This window comes from Epinephelus fuscoguttatus, linkage group LG11 (assembly GCF_011397635.1).
Source record: "Epinephelus fuscoguttatus linkage group LG11, E.fuscoguttatus.final_Chr_v1".
Taxonomy (NCBI): domain Eukaryota; kingdom Metazoa; phylum Chordata; class Actinopteri; order Perciformes; family Serranidae; genus Epinephelus; species Epinephelus fuscoguttatus.
The window spans coordinates 10,153,752-10,171,793 of record NC_064762.1 but is presented as its reverse complement, the minus strand read 5'-3'; the positions used below and the strand labels follow the sequence as shown (position 1 = coordinate 10,171,793).

The 18,042-nt window shown below is 42.8% G+C and overlaps 1 protein-coding gene across 2 annotated transcripts in view; it reads right to left on the bottom strand.

Annotated features, from left to right (window-relative positions):
* The window catches only part of adgrg6 (adhesion G protein-coupled receptor G6), a 144,533-nt gene that overhangs the window by 67,991 nt on the left and 58,500 nt on the right, over positions 1-18,042 (bottom strand). Inside the window, exons 7-8 of one of the 2 annotated variants that reach the window (XM_049590102.1) lie at positions 9,478-9,543; positions 1,556-1,627 (exon numbers count right to left, since the gene is read on the bottom strand). In XM_049590102.1, the coding sequence (XP_049446059.1) occupies positions 1,556-1,627; positions 9,478-9,543 (138 nt within the window). The remainder of the gene's footprint in view (positions 1-1,555; positions 1,628-9,477; positions 9,544-18,042) is intronic. The other variant, XM_049590103.1, reaches the window with a different exon arrangement.

Sequence of the window (18,042 nt, the reverse complement as noted above, 5' to 3'; positions counted from 1 at the left end):
GAACAGCACACATGAGACTCAAATAAAAAGAAACACCAAGAAAGGAGGTAGAAATCTAGAGTAGGGGGACAAGTCAGGGAGACAACTGTGTGGACATCAACCCGAAAACACATTCACATTGTGGGGACATCCATATAAAAACACAGCTGCAGTGTGGGGACAGCAACCTAAAAGCCTATCTACATTGTGAGGACTTAAGTCTGGAGACATGTTCACATTGTATGGACAATGACCTGAAACTACAGGTGCATTGTGGGAATGTTAAATTAAAAACACAGCTACACTGTGAGGTCATCTAACTGAAAACATAATCACATTATGGCGACGTAAATGTAAAAATACACTGATGTTGTGGGGACATCAACCGAAAAAACTGTCTACATTGTAAGGAAATCATCATGTTCACACTGTGTGGGCATCAACCTGAAACAACAGGTGCACTGTGGGGACATCTACCTAAAGGTCCATTTATGCTCAACGTTAAATACGGATCCGGATACGGACGGAGCCTTCTGTCCGTGCTCCACGTTCATTTCGTCCGTATTTCTGCACATTTCCATAAAGCTTACGGATATGGGCCAAATGGAGCCGTACCACCGGGAACCGTGGGGGCAGTGTTGCTGTCACTACCTGATATGTAGCTCTAGTGAGACACAAAGAAGAAATAACAATTTAATTTTTCTCATCGGCAGTACTAGAGAAAAGAATTCTCCGTCCTCCAGTCGCGATGTATTTAACGGCCTCACCGACCACCGCCTCCTACAACGCTGCCCGTTTTTGTCCTTTATGCAAGAGGTACATTATCAATAGGTCCTCCACAGTCACCATATTTGTTTTTGAGTTTGTTGTTGTCATAAACTTCTGATGATGGGCTGCCTTCTGGTGGATATATTGGTTAACATCCATGCCAATGTAAAGGGCGCATGGAAGTATGTGGGTAGTGACGATAACATCGTTTGAAACGGACGTATACATTTTTGTACATAAAGGGAGCATAAATGAGCCTTAAAGACATGTTCACATTGTGGGAACATCTAAGTGAAAACATGTTCACATTGTGGGGACATCAACCAAAAAACCTGTCTATATTGTGAGGACATAATCGTAAACACGTGTTCACTGTGTGGACATCGATGTGAAAATACAGGTGTATTTGTGGAGACATTAAATGAATAACACAGCTACAATCTGGGGACATCAATCTAAAAATACACTGACATTGTGGGGACATCGACCTACATTTTTATTAAAGTCACAGGAGATGAAGTAGAGGAGAAGGGGATGAATGAGGCTTTTGCTGCAACTGGCATAAATCAAAAAATAAACCATCAAAGATCATCAGCACAGCAGCTGATCAACATGGATGAGCACTGAAATAAAGGGGAACATGAAGGACAGTGCTGGAGTGAAAAGGGAAGGCATGAGGAGGTAGAGAAGGAGGTGAAATCAAGAAGAAAGGAGGCATAAGAAGCTGAAGATGAAAAAACAGGAGAAGGGAGTGAGAGGGATATTAGGAGAAGGCTGCATGAGGAGAAGGAGGAGGAGGGGTGCTTACCGTGGGTGATGGCATTAGTAGTATGGATGGTGTTAGTGGAGTCAGTGGATGAGGTGGCGGGAGAGGAAGCAGCTGGGGGGGTCAGGATGAGACAGAGAGAGAAAAAGATGCAGCAGATGATGAATGGTTGTGAAGCTGAATGATCATTCTCATTGCAGAACCTTTAATAGCATGAGGTTGAGGTATAAAATAAAAATGTATTGCTGCAGGTTGCTTTTTTGTATTTTCTTAACTGGTTCCCGACAGCACTGTTGCATGAAATATGAGATAATTTGCACAAATCCATCGTGAAAGATGGACACAGAAAAACTTAAGAATCCCACTTAACTGCCAACAGTGTTTGCCAAAATAAAATACCATCATGACCACAGCGGATCAACAACAAATTTTCACATTTTAATTTTACACCTGAGGCGGCTAAAATAATGCAAGTGTGACAATAACTTCACTTCAGAACTATTTCATGAGGCAACACTGGACAGAAAACACACAAAAGCACAAGATGACACTCATTTCACCAGCACGCTCTGATCCACAGTGACAGCCCACATGCATCTGGTCTTAAACTGAGACGGAGACATAATCAAGAGACTTGAATCACACAATCTGAATTCTTGTTTGACTATATTTGCACACATTTGACTTCTGAACTACTTTAAATTTGCAGTCCATGTTTATGCAGCCATTATAACAAGCGCCAAAGTATCACATCTACAGACGTTAGTTAGTGTGCACAAGTGTGCATGTGTCAAACAGTTCTCTCAAGCCTGGAGGTGAATTTTGTTGTTAGACTTATTACGTGTTAGATAAGAATGAAGCTCATACTCCTCCTCACTGCTTCACCAACTTTCTGAAGTGATGAAATCTGTACAAGTCAGTCTGAACTGCCCATTTCACAACTGCAAAGCTTTATGATATCCAGAACCAAACTTGTATTTTGAGGTCTCAGTCAGGCTTTTTATACTGTTAGATACTGTTTTTAGGCATAGATGTACCAGGTGGAAGGGTAGCTGCTACTTGATAATACTGTTCTGGCAATGAACCACGAACAGCAAAATGTTTTCATTCCTAGGGTGTCAGATATGCCAGCCTTTTCAGGGGCCCTCTGCTTCTAATACCAAAGCATAAGTCCCTTGTAGCATCTGTAGGGGGCTTTCAACTGACTTCAATGTAAACCCATTCAGAGCAATAATGTAACACAGAGCGTGAAAGTCTGAGTAGGGTGGGAGGATGGGGTGGCAAATGGGTCAAACACACATATGACTTTCACCCAAGAGACTGCTGTTTGTATCCAACTTAACTGCCTGACAAATGCTGACATTGTGTGTTTCTGCAAATGGGTCTCACTCGGAATTCATTGAAAACCGGCACTCTAACCCAAACCATGATTATTTTTCTGTATCTAACCAAGCAGTTTTGATGCCTAAGCCTAAAGTAGTTTAGGTAGTGAAAATTACATTTCCTCTAAAAGAAGTTTATTTTGAAAGACACTGTACCATGGAACAACCAGAAATTGACCCAGAAACTGACGCATTCAAAACTGATGTTACAGGGGTACGTAGAGTGTCATAATTTGAAATGTGGAGCCACTGAGGCTGCTGTATTTGACGAGTTGGGAGTGAGAATGTGCTCCAAACGGGTTGCTCTAGTAGAGGCCAAAGGAAGGAAAAAGATCGAAGTCACAACAACTTGTCTCAAAAACAGGAAATACCCTCCCTTTATATTCCATCAGAGCCATGTTTCTGGATGAAGGCTTTGTTTGCAGTAGCACACCTGTTCACAGAGGAAATTCAGGTGTCCTGGTGGTCCAGAGGATACAAACCTGATTATCAGCCTAAAGATGAGGACTGATTTCTGGCCAGCGCTGTGGGTGCTGGTCTTCAGATGACCCTGCACTCTGTGGAGCAGGATTTAACGTGCAACCCTGTGAGTGCTCTCCCATGCCCTGCTGACCTGCCCGGGCTGCTGTAGTCATTTGTATTCTGGAACACAACCTTAATTGGCTCAACTCCTTTCCTCTCATGAGCACAATCCCACAAAAACTGACCTTTAGAAAAATGTCCCTCTGAGGCCTCCATAGAACAGGATAGTGTGAGAACTGACATTTAGGGAGTGGGGTTGGGTCACGTTGTCACTTGGCCCCCAGCTACAGTTCTGCCTGACTGCTACTGGTAAGTACCAGATCATGTGATCTTCTGGAGCAAAGATGATTGGCTGGAGTGAGATTTTCTTTAGGATCTGTGTATGGACAGTTCTCCAGTTTTAATGGTTTTGGCTGGACAGTAAGAAGTTTACTGCTGCAGCTGAACAGCACCCTGGGGTGGTTTCCTTTAAAAACGTTCTCCGGTTCCTTCATGTATGTTCCCCTCAGGACACAGGGGGGTCATTTAAGGAAAATATCATTAACAGAGTACACTTGAGGCGACTCTTTTCCATGTTGTTTGGTGAGCAGCAGAGTGTGAATACTTATTAAACTAAAACCTTTCTACACCTTTTTTTCTCATCTGCAGACACTTGAGCTTGTGAAGAAGGTTTGGTAACAACAAGCAGAGTGGAGCACCTGTTTCCATTTTCAAGTTTGTCCTCATTTTGACTTGACTGAGATTTCTGTCCTTGTCTGACTTCTTCTCTGCTCTCCTCATCATAAAGCCAAAAATGATAAATGAAAGGACGTTACAATCTGTACAATGCAGGACATCCAGTACCTTCAGACCGCTGATTCAAAAGACATATTTTCCTTCGACCATTTTCAGGACATCTAAATGTGTGCTTGTTGCGAGTTTTGAGAAGCTCGAAGTGACTTCATCTTTTGTCCGATCAACTGATAACCAGTTTATAATGATATAAAACAGAAAACTGGAAATACTGCCCCGTGGTTGTATGACTCCGCCCACCAGTCCAGTTTCTCTGACAGTTTCCATCCATGTCAGTGAAAACATGGACGCTTCACACACAGAAGATCTATACAATCAGCACAGTTTCAAGATTAGAGTCACCAATTCAGTATCTGACCAAATGTCTCCCCTTCTGTTCCTGAGATATGACATTAAAACATGATGATGTCACAGTCAAGCTGACCTTTGACCTTTCGGATATAAAATGTCAACACTTCATTATTTTATCCTGTTGGACATTTGTGTCAAGTTTTGTCATAATTAGGGAATCAATTATTGAGTTATGCATAAAAACATGTTTTGTGAGGTCACAATGACCTTGACCTTTGACCATCAAATTCTAATCAGTTCATTAGTGAGTCCAAGTGGACTCCACGTTTGTGCCAAATTTGAGGAAACTTCCTCAGGGCCTTCTTGAAATACTGTGATTATGAGTGAGACAAAAGCAAGCACATGGTGATCAGTTTATCGCTGAGTCCAAGTGGACGTTTGTGCCAAATTGAAGAAACTCCCTTAAACGTGCAATATGTAATTTTCTGCAGCTAGGGGTCTCAAACCAAAACAATAACAGAAGACGGAGTTGGATGACGTCATGAAGTAGCGTGGAATCATGGGAGTTGTAGTTATATAACAGATACAGATCTGATGTTCCTCACTCCGTGTAACTGAAACCGACCGCGGCAGTTTTTTTGGCAGAGCGAGCTTCAGCAGCAGAGAAATGCTCATGGACGAGGTATATTACTGAAGTTATATTCATTTTATGTTTCACTTTATGCAAATGGGGTCCGTCGGCCGGTGTAGCAGCCCGAGCTGATCTGGTACCTACACTGGATTGTCAAACTCTGATCTAACTATCAGTAGTAACGTTACTTAGCTTTTGCCCGGTCATGTCCACTTTTCACGTCCCGTCCGAGGTGTCCGGGTTTTTTTATAAACTGATTATAATGTCCGGTTTTCCGTGTGTTAAAGTCATGGTTCTCTTTTTTAGCGACTGTCTCGCTAACCTCAGTTATTTACACTCTATTCAGAAATGCAACTTACTTTAGCTGAGCGGTTAGCAATCTGCTGGTTATTTGAGCAAACTGCTAGTTACTTAGCTTTACAGTTAGCGATGGCTTCTCCCTCTCTGCTGCTCTCTCTTGCTCAGTACGTCTTATGTTTAGCTATTCCTCTGCCTCTTTTATAAATGCAGTTCATTTACTGGCATCAGCTCAGCATTATAGAAACCTATCATTAGATGTTGTGGTTAGCCAGCCTCCGCTCCACACCGCTCCGCAGCGGAGGCCGCTGGCCGGAGTGCTGGTGTCCCGGCGGGCAGCAGTGCTTGCAATACACTGGTGGAAATGATTAATATTTCGATAACATCAGCCAGATGTTTGCTTACCTGTCTAGTAGAACACACGCGAGGTTGGCGTCGAATTGTAGTCCTAGATTTTCACGAAGCTCTTTCCATCTCGGAAAGGCCACACCAATATTTATCCTGGCTTTAGCTCTCTTCTGGGATCGCTTGGTTGACCCGTACGTTTCCGTTTTACCGGCTTGTTTACCGGGACAGCTTCGGTGTCAGAAGGTGCAGCAACCGTCAATGCATAATCATGATCCATGACGAGTTAGCTTAGCCTAGCAACAGTAACGTTCATTCTGTGACGTCTCATCCGGTCTGCTGCTTCTTCTTCTTCTTCTTCTCCTTCATTTAATGTCTATGGTAACTGGAGTTACGCTGCCATTGCGACCTAATGACACGGTCCGTAACTGTTATTAATATTTCATATTTATCTGTGTTTGAAAAATTGTTGGAAACATTTCTGATAATCAAAGTACACAACTAAACAAAATATATAATATTGGTTTAGTCGTTTTTAGAAATTTTTATGTGGAAAAACTACATATTATACCTTTAAATCCAAGTGGACGTTTGTGCCAAATTTGAGGAAACTTCCTCAGGGCCTTCTTAAAATATTGTGATTATGAGTATGAGACGAACCCAAGCACACAGTGACTTTTGACCACCAAAATCTAATCAGTTTATTGCTGAGTCCAAATGGACGTTTGTGCCAAACTGAAGAAACTCCCTTAAAAACCTCAGGAGATATTCCGATGACAAGAGTAAAGGCCTTTGCATACTGAGTCTGTTTTTTTTTGTCTAAAAATAAATGACTTGAGCAATGAATAGAGCAATAAAATGCATCAGAATCAGTGTGCGTAACGATTTTTTCAGGTAAGAGATCAAAAAATGCATCAGAAAAAACAGACTCACTGTACAAAGGCCTTTAGATGGATGCAAGGTCATAGTGACTTTGACCTTTGATGACCAAATTCTAATCAGTTCATCGCTGAGTCCATGTGGATTTTCTGAGAAATCATGTTCACAAGAATGTGATGTAGGTACGTATACAACCCGAAAAAATAATGCCTCGGTCCACAGCTATTGCTGGCATGGAGGCATAAAAAAGCAGCAAATCTAAATAGTGTTGAAGCCAGAATGAGCAAATGTTTGTTTTAGTATTGAAAGACTATCAAAACGTTGTGTCAAGTGACTTATAGGTTCATTTTAGCATCTCTTTTTTTCTTTCTAATCATATCATCATCCGTCCTCCAGTTTCTTTGTCTTTGATCACCTCTGATCTCTCCTCTTTTATTCTGGTCTCCTTTCTCTTCTCAATCATTTTCCTCATCTCTCCACATTTTGCCGTTCTCATCCTCCAACATCTCCCTCTCTTTTCCTCTTCAAACTCATCTTTGTACTTATTCTGAATAGTTTCACAGTAGTTGGGAAAGTTTGGAGGCTGGAACATGTTCTGGGCTTTGGGGAACATGAAGGTTCTCTGAACCAAACCTGAGGCTGGTTGGGGTTACAGAGTTTCTTTTAACAAGATGTCCAGAATCCATTTTGGGGATTAAGAAGCTTTAGAAAGTTCAGAAAACTTCGGGAGCACTGGGACTTTGTTAATAAGGCACACAGAGCAGAGACTGACAGTAAAACCATCATCCTGTGAAGCCAAATGGGAGGCATGTGGAGCTGATGCTGCCAAGGTTGAGAATCTGATTCCCTCTGGGTTCACCTGTATGAAACGTGTGGTCATGGAGGAAAACCTTGGTTATATACATTATTCTTGGCAGCAGGTGAGGGGATCGATTCTTTGTGTACATCTGTGAATAATTCAAGGCACTCTCCCAGCAAGGTTCATCTCTCTGAAGATGCATCGACTAACAGCTTGGAGCTGTGTGTTGAAAACTCCTCGAAAGGCTCAGCGTGGCTCAGATGTACATGATGACAGAATGGAAGTGAAATGAGACGGTATATTCATATATATATTTGGTTTACGTGTGTTTGTTCACATATGAATGTCACCAACATGATGCCAGGATAAACAGCAGAGTTAAAACACTTGGGTGCAATGAAACTCCTATTTTTCCCTCTCTCCACCCCCACCTACTGGTGTGAGTCAGAGGAAAAGTAAAATATTGCTTCAAAGATATCACAGTGTAGCTTGCCGGTAGCCTGCAGCTGCACTTTTGCTGTGGAAGAGGCACACTCCTCAACTTCATCCTCCACTCTGTAAATCCACCAGCAATCCACCTGGCTCCCAGGCTGTCCAGTCCAGGGAGCCGACTGCAGCACACTGGCTTTTCTCGGAGCTTCACTAAGCCTGTCTATTAGTTCCAAGAGGCATCAAATTTTGTTTTTAACAGTAATTTTGGGCTACTCCTATAAAGGCACGATTATTTTACACAAATGTTTCTTACGTTTTAAAAAATATATAATTTTTTTTTTTTACATTCCTATTTCTGTGGCGGCAGTTAGCAGCTGGGTTCAGTGGTTAGCATTGTCGCCTTACAGCAAGAGGATTCATGGTTTGAACCCTTGAGTGGGGGTTTGAACCCCGGCGTGGGGTGCATGTTCTCCTCGTGTCAGCGTGAGTTTCCTCCAGGTACTCCAACTTCCTCCCACAGTCTAAAGACATGCAGGTTAATTGGTGACTCTAAATTGTCCATAGGTGTGAATGTGAGTGTGAATGGTTGTCTGTCTCTATGTGTCAGCCCTGTGATAGTCTGGTGACCTGTCCAGGGTGTACCCCGCCTCTCACCCAATGTCAGCTGGGATAGGCTTCAGCCCCCCATGACCCTTAACAGGATAAGTGGTTATGGACAATAAACAAATGACTAATTTCTAGGACAATATATCATCCAACAAAAGTAGACATCGTGACAGGCCCACTATAAACTCAATCCACAAACTGCAAGAAGCTGCAAGGAATGGTTGTCATGGCTGACTGACAGCAAGTTTTGGGAAACATTGATACAGATATGTCAAAGTGATAATTGTAAGAAGCACGGAATTTTTTGCCATCGCTGTCAGTTTGGGGAGAAGAATCAGTTTCTTACCCAAGAATCAGTAAAGATCGTTCTATTATCTGTTTAAAAATATCTTCATTCGTTGATACAAAGGTTTCTGCCGATCCATTACTCCTGGTGATTTGGTGATTTGCAGATCAAAAGATGTCTGGACATCTTGGTTGGAAAGTAAAAGTTTTATAGGGAACTTATCAGATCTGACATGTTTGATTTAGCTCAAAGAACTGATGCTTTTGATTGGTTCGCTTTGTTTCAACTGTTGTGAAAACTGTCAGTCAAACTCTGAAAAACAGCACTGAAACAGTGGATGTGACGCCTTTTACGAAGAAAGTTTTCAGGTCATTTGAAGATTTCATTTTATTCTGTCTTAATACATTTAATACATTAGTATTTAATCTAAAAAAGATCTTACTGCATGTTGAAATTAGATTTACCTTAGATGTCTAAATGTCTCTTAATCTGCAAATCTGATCAGTGGTCAGTGGTTTCAGTCAGCATCATTTTTAAACTCAGGATAATCCCTCATGTGATTCTGTATCTTAGTTTGTCACAGATCACATGAGGAAGCAACATGTTTCACTTTGAGATCCTCAAACAGACACAGAGGATAAAGACGGTCCAGTATTTTCCTAGGACCAGTGTTCAGCATGCAGATGTGTTTGTTTTTCCTACCTGGGCAGCCCAGTCCCGGGGAGTCACAGCTGGTAGTGAGGGGTGTGTTGCTGGGCGGGGAGACACCTTTGAGGAAGGGAAGGGGAGATTAAAAACAAAAAGGTTAATCAGTTAAAATGATCAGGGAGCTTGGTTTTAATGTTGGGACAGGTTAGCAAGAGAAGTCATGTATTCAGACTCAGTCATTTTAATGCTCTGATATTAATTCACACACCATTTTGAAGGGTGATGCAGCAGTACACTATTAGAGGATGATATTAAATACTTGGTTAATTTTACGTTTTACTAATGAAATGAGAAGATACTTCCATTTGATCATTTATCAAAAATAAAAATCCCCATCTGAAAATGTTGACCCTTCTGGTTCTCGCTGTGGTTTCTTGTCTTCCTGAAGTACTCATGGACCCACACTGATTTCCGTTTCTCTGTGACCAGTCTACAGGTGCCCCCACTGATCCATTTCTAATGCAGATTTTACGGTAAAGATCTGTCAGTTTACTTCACAGCAAAATAGCGGTTGCCTGGCAACCGGTCTGTCTGATCTGGGGTCAGGCTTCAACAAAAAAAGGTAGTGCGGTGTGCATGTTGCAACCTGCAAAATACAGTCTGTGGGCTCTCTGAGGCCTAATGGTTCAACATGTTCGTTGAGCATGTTAGCCTGCAAAGGTTAGCTACTTAGCTGTGAATGGGAATGTCATTAGTTTTGCAGGTATTTGGTCATAAGGTCAGTAGCCTACTGGACCAATCAAAGTTTTAATGGTGATGCCAGAGGATAAGTTAAGGGATTTGGTTAATGGGACTGGTCGGATCCATTAATGTCGTGCCAGTCGATCTAACAGATGTTGAGCCATTTGTCAGGATAAGCGAAAACTGACCTGCTGGTGGCGCTAGAGGAAGAGTCAGAGGATCACCAACGTCAGTGGGATTCTTCCTCTGAGGGAACATGAATATCTGGACCAAACTTTACAGCAATTCATCCACGAGTTATTAAGATATTTCAGTCGAGACCAGCGTTTCATCGCCTCTACAATCACTCCAAGAACATGTTACACCTTCAACAACACATCCTCACTGCGATCTCGTTACATGTCTACGTTTGGTCGTGTACTTTCTACGTCCACATATGACGTCCAAGATACCCTGGGTGTGTTGGCTGTTGACTCTACATTCAGTGAATGTAGAGTCTGTAGGCAAACCCCGGAGATCTTTCCTCCGGAAGAAGAGTGGAAGAGACCTGGTTTCCGGTTTTAGGCTGTTTGTAGTCCGCGTGATATTGACCAATCACGTTTGAGCCGGCTGCAGTTGTTGCCAGGTTAAACGGTCTGTGCGGTGAACTAACGAGGTGGAACATAATTGGCGTCACTGCAAACTCTGAATCCATTGCAATGGTTCAGCCTATTTACGGATATATAAACAGAAGTCGGAAACGGAAATTCACCTCCTCCGCCCAAACCAAACCAGAATGCCAAAAAATTGGGGGTCAGACCCCAAATATAGCCGATGGGTTCCGAGAATGACTTCAGCCTGATACATGCATTGTCTGTTTTCAAAAAACACTTCTGTTTTCACAGGAAATGTGCAGTTGCATACAGTCTCTTTCAAAATAAAAGCACTACATCTGTACAACACCGCAACACCGACGTTTTTTTCGAATGCACATGGTTACGTTCAGCCAACACATGCACGTGGTTGGGTTTAGGAAAAAAGAACAGGATTTGGCTTTACAATCTTACAGGCCATCGGCCACCTGGGTGAAAGTCTGTGATTATTGGACCCATCCACCACCCCTCCCACCTGACCTACTCAGACTTCGGCTGCCTTAACTTTTGTTGTCCTCCTGTGTTTCTCCCTTATACCAGTGTGAAAGGACGTTTTTTTTTGTCGGTGTCTGACGCTGGAATTCACTGATCTCAGGGTGACACAGGGTGAAGGGGTCTGAAGTTAAAGGACCCGAAACCGTCGATGACCCCTGGTACTATCACTGATGATGTGTCCATGTGCATCACTAGATGTATGTATCTACCCTAGCTCCTCCCACATTCACCCACAACAAAGCCGGTAACAGCTGTATCAGATGTGAACATTATCTTAGCTTCAATTTGGGCGTAGTTTTCATCACAACACATGATCATTTATCCGTCCACATATTCTCTGAACGTCTCGTCCTGTTCAGGTTTGTGGTGAATGATCCCTGCATGCACTGGGCAAGAGCTGGATTAATCTCCATTCTGGTAATATGATAATCTATCCATCAAAACGTTTTCCAAAATCTTTCATTCTGCATGTGAGAAACTTTCTGACAGTATTTTTCTGATAGCATGCAGATACGTGATCGATCAGACTCTGTGGGCTGTGGTGGGACGCAGATTGGCTTCTTTCAGGGATTCAAATTCCTGATGTTTTATTTCAGGGACAGTCTGTCTAACCAACTGTGTGCTCACAGCGGCCAAAAATCAAGCGCTCCTCAAGTACTGTGGCCATTTGAAATGTAATCCTGCTCCAGCCCACACATACTGCACATTCACAGGCCTTTAGAGGGGAGTGGGAGAACAGGCGGGCAGTGAGAGCAGACACACACACACACACACACACACACACACACACTGTAACAGAAGGAATGTGTTGGAGTGAATGTCAGTAAATCATCGCAGTGATCAGCCGAGTGAAGAAGCAGGAATTCAGTAATCGTGGCTGGCATGTGGTTCAAAAGAGGTGAGGAGGGCTGAGGATTGTGCCCCGTCATAATCTACCTCTCTCCATCTTTTCCTCCACCTGCTGTCCTTCTCCTCTTTCACTTTTTCCTCCCTCATACCTCCCTCTCTATTTCTTTGCCTCTTCCACTCTTCTCTCTTCTAAAAGTCTCTCCCTTCCTGTGCTCTGACACAAGCACAATGTCATTGGAGCGGCGATGTTGGAGGTTACAGCAGAGAAATAAATGGATGGTGTTCGTTCAGGTGCTTCGTCATGTTTTGTTCTCCAGCTAAGGAGCCTTAGGCAAAAAGATAAACGACTTCACTGCATGTGTTTTATCCTAATGAAATGTTGCTATATGACAACGTGTCCCATCCTCAATCAGGCAGCCTTGACCCTCTCCTGTTTCTTTTTTAAAGCAGATTTATATGTTTGCGTCGGTTCTATACTGTAGCCTACACACGTGGCATATGCTGCTGTGAGCACTTATTCTTGTGCGGTGGTGTGTCCGTGTCACTCTGCAGTTACACCTCCAAAACGCTTATCGGCGGTGGGATTCCTGTGAAGTGCTGTAAAGTTTGACTGATTCAAAACACACATTAAACATGGCTTAATAGAGACAATTTCAAACACAAGTACACAAATCAGCTTCACTATAACTTGCAGGATTCACAGACAAGCACTTGTCTTTATCAGGACACATTTTCCCCACAAATACAACATGCTAATGTGTTTTTTAGCACAAGCCTATGGTATTTTACATTGTATAAATTAGCCTAGCAGCTAGCAGAGATTTCCTCTGCTCATATGAAGCCAGGGACAACGGCAACATTTAACAAAGGTAACGTTGAAAAATTTGGCTCCATTACAACTCACAAGGTGCACTGACAAAACAACTGTCTTATACTAAACACGTTTTCCAAACAAATACAACATGCTAACGTTATTAGCACAAGCCTATGGCATTTTACATTGTATAAATTAGCCTCTAGGCTAGCAGAGATTTCCTCTTCTCATATGAAGCCAGGATACGGGACTTAAAATGCTATTTCAGTGGAGGCTTTATTGTCTTCACAATTTATTGTTTCTTATCTGTGAAATTAAAGTAAATAAAAGCTTTGTTTCCACTTAGGGAAATGGTTTCAGCATACAGAAACCGACAGGAGGTCTGCGTCACTGTGACGTGTAGTCACATTTCTGGGGAGGTGCATGTCAGGCTATGCTGTAGGTGTTCACTGGAAACAGTGAAGCGGAGCTACAGTTGCAGCTGGACGAGGGCATTTAACTGGACTACTGTCCTTGTCCCAGTATGCAAGCACGGGAGGGGAATCCATTTATTGACCCAAGTATGTGCGACTCCTCTACGATAGGTGGAGATACGCCCCCTTTCAGCTTGTTAGTATTGGACTCTTTTCCTGTTGACCTATTACATCACAGACCAAACAATGGACAAACAAGTTAGCTACGGTTAGCTAGCAGCTAACTGGTACCGTGATGGACAACTTTACAGCTCTGTACATTTGGTCCGTCCAAAAAGTCACGGCTCTGGATGTAGATTACACCATGTTGTTACCGGCTTTTTCTTCTCTTACAGGACTTCTGGGTCAAAGCCCACGGAGGAAACTGTGGAGCATGCTCAGAGCGCCTCGGCCAGTTTGGGTCTGACTGACTGTATACATGCTGGATTTCCAGATTGGCCCCACTGTGACAAATTCACTTTAGGACCCTTTCACTCACACTAACACGTTTACACAGATTTTAAAGTCCGGTTTTAGTTGGACTAACACAGTAAATCCATTTTCTCTGATGTCATTGAAATGTACCGAGTCTGGGCTCCATGCTCGTTCCGACAACTTGACGGACAATTACAAAAGGGTGGGGCTTAGTGACAGGTCAGAATATTTCGAGGGGCTTATCTGTAGCATCGACTTCTGTCTCATGCTTGACTGAACTTAACTGTGCCGCACAGTTAAAGATTATAACTTCCTCCATTTTTGAGTCTCCAACTCTTCATTCAATCAAACGTCAGCACTTTTGAGATGATTCGCAATTTGCATGTTAAACTTAATTAAAAGTTAAACTGAATGAAAAAGCTCTTAGTGGATTTAGCTCATCGAGCAGTTTTTCTTATTGTGGTGAAATTTCATCATTATAAATGCTGGCTGCATCTTCATCACCTGTCCCTCCTTCATTCTCATCCTCTTCCTCTCTAATTTACCCCAGTTTTGTTCTTCTTCCTCTCCTTTCTCTCCCTCCATGTTCTCTTCTTCCTCTCTTCATTTTTCACCCCCTCTTGTTCCCTCCATTCTCAGCTGCTATCTTCCTCTGAGCAGCATGTTGTGATGAGAGAAAATGAATGCTGCTTTGTGCCAATGTGCAGACCTGCTGAGCTCTTTAACTGGACAAAGTGTCGGCCAGGATGGACGGAGATAAGGAGAACGAGCACTAATAATGAGCCATAATTAATCCATTCATTCAGCACCAGGTACGAGACTGAAATGTAGTCATTACTGTGAAAATGTGTTTTGATATCTGCAAGAAGAGAAGCGCACATTTCCATGGTTTTACTGTCTGTCACTTCTGTGAAAATGTCCTATGATGGACGCTCATTAATCCTGTTGAAAGTCAGAGACAAACAGCACTCTGTAAGAGAGGCGATGTTTTAGACACTCAAACGATTGAAAAATGAAAATAAACATTAATTTCCAGCCAGCATGTTTCCTCTGTACGTCTTTATCAAGGTGTCACTGCAGCGACAGCAGCTGATGACCTATAATGAATCTAACGATGCAGTGCCGGGCATCGCTCTCATTACTGGAAAAACATGTTGATTATCTGCAGGGAGAGAAGCTGTTACAGTCGGCCCGTATTTAAACGAATGTGGTTCACAGCTAAAGTAATATTCTGCTGCACTTTCACAGAAACTGATGGTTGACACTTGCAATAACACTGCGGCATTTTAACCAATATTCAGTTTATTAAGCTTTTCCATTTGCTGCTCCTGACACACGGAGCCTGGTCGGATTTTAGTGGGAAAAATATCTCATTCTGAGCAGGAAAAGAGAGAGAGCGGGATTTAGGTTCTCTCTTTGTGGTTTGGCAAGGTCACAGATGAATAAACGAAACTCTCTTTCCTCCTCCGACTGTTCACCGGTTGGACGTCCAGATTCACACAAATATCAAACACATTTTAAATCAGACTGGGATGGTTCATTTTTTTGTAAGTTGCTGTTGGTGGTTACACAAATAACCTTAGCACTAAGGTCTTTAGTTAAACCCCACAGTTGCTATCAAATATATACGTCACAGTTTATAGACCAGACACCCTACAGAAGAAACTCATACCAGCTGCTTGTATCTGAGATCTCATTCTTTTAGTCACTACCCAGAGCTCGTGACCATATGTGAGGCCGCGCCAAACCAAAAAGTAAACAGAAAAAAGCAACAAAGCAAAAGGCCCATATAAAAAAAATCAGTATCAGCTTGTGTATCTTGATCGGTAACATCAACGTGTGAGTACAAAGTTAAAATAACTGATAAAAATGACAGACAGATCTATCAAAAAAGAGCCAAGCTGTGAAAAAACTGAATGATCCTTTAAAGGTCCAGTGTGTCACATCTAGGGGGATTAACTATCTTCTATCAGTAAGGATTACAGATTACAGATTACATATTCCAACCATGTGAAACTTCTGGTTATAATTCCTTCAGAGTTAATTGTTCAGGAGCTCAATTATCCACAGTGGTCTGTTCCTCCCACAAACAAACACTCCAGGGGTCTCATTTATAAACAGTGTGTAGGATCCATACAGAAAATGCACATATGGACAAAAGCTAAAAATGGCGTGTGCCAAAAACTAAATGAGACCCAGTTGATTTAAAGTGGTAGAAACTCTACATACAGCTGTTTCAGATAATAATAAAAAAAAAAAATAAAAATCTGTTTTTCTGATATTGATGTCACGGACGGGCTTCTAACTACAGTGGCCGATGCAAGGAAAATGTCCTTATCTAGAGGCAGTGTTTGGTTTGTCCGTACTGGGCTACTGTAGAAACATGGCGGAGTAAGATAGTGATCTCTGTAGACGAGGACCTGCTCCCTATGTAGATATAAACAGCTCATTTTAAGGTAACGAAAACACAACGATTCTGATTTTCAGCTGACTAAAAACTAAAGAAAACAGACTGATTACATTAGTTTTACTTTCTGGCGATATATCCTCCTGAATACTATGCGCTGGAGTTTTAAGGGGGGATCAGAGGGACAAAGTATGTGCGTGTGTGTGTGTGTGTGTGTGTGTGTGTGTGTGTGTGTTTGTTGAGGCGTCCATCTTTCCCCTCTGGCACCAATAAGAGATGAAAGACACACGTAAAGGCTCACAATGTTCAAGACTTAAACAAACTAGTTACGTAATGAAGCACGGACATGCACATATACGTAGGCCTATGTAAGCACGAAACACACACACACACACACACACACACACACACACACACACACACACACAGCCTCCATCAGCAGCGTCCTCATTAACAGACCGAACAGGAACATAGCCTATAAATGTCTTCAGATGGTTCAGAGCGCTTGTAAAAAGGAAACAGCATTTCTAAGGTAAACAAATGAAGCGCACCTCTGCGTGGAAAGAGGTGAACCTCAAAGCTCTGATGACAGGATGAGAACGTTCCCTGCACAGCCACAGTCTCTCCCTCCCTGATGGACACTACTATCCCGTCAGCGTTGCACCGTCTCTGTTATCAAATTCCTCCAAACGTTATATCCCACCTGCCTTCACTGTTTCACTCAGAGATATGTCACGATACTGAAGCTGGACACTCTCAAAATACTGTTTCATCTGGACTTGAGCTCTTTATGACCTTCAGAGTTTATCTTTGATTCAGAGCCTGAATCAAGCTTGTCTCTCAACATGGAGGCGGCGCCGACAGCTAGCAGCCAACATTGCTAACAGCGCTAATAACTGCAGAACTAAAGGTTTAACCCTACGCTTCTGCAACGAAGCCATCCTGACCCACGGTGGCGATATGAGCTAACCTCTGGGATACACACATATACTAACACATGTGCAGTTAGACCGTCTACTATAATAAAGAACAAAGAGGGTCGGATTACAACACACACAGACGGAGCGTGACTTCACTCTGCTCAGGACGCCATCACCCCACTTTATCTTTACATAGCAAACAGTAGTTTGCTGCAACATCAACGTTCTGAATGTCACATACAGAACATGAATGAACATATATGTTCTGTCAATGTTTGGTCTGTACAGTATCTGCTCCAGGTCACAAAGCACAATGAGTGATTTCATGGTTGTACGTTAAAGCAACTCACAGCAACCATAGTGTCTCTCAGACTGAACCTTTCAGTAAGAGGCAGAATGTGAAACTTCGTCTCCAGTCTCAGAGTCCTCAGCAGTGTACCAGCATGATCTGAAGCTCCAGTGTGAAGGATTCAGGGGGATTTATTGGCAGAAATTACATATAACAAGTATGTTTTCTTCAGGACGGCATGGTGGTGCAGTAGTTAGCATTGTCACCTCACAGCAGGAGGGTTCCCAGCATGAACCTGAGGTTGGGGAGCCCTTCTGTGTGGAGTTTGCATGTTCTCCCCGTGTCAGCGTGGGTTTCCTCCAGGTGCTCCCACATGTTCTCCCCGTGTCAGTGTGGGTTTCCTCCAGGTGCTCCCACATGTTCTCCCCGTGTCAGTGTGGGTTTCCTCCAGGTGCTCCGACATGTTCTCCCTGTGTCAGAGTGGGTTTCCTCCGGGTGCTCCGACATGTTCTCCATGTGTCAGCGTGGGTTTCCTCCGGGTGCTCCCACATGTTCTCCCTGTGTCAGAGTGGGTTTCCTCCGGGT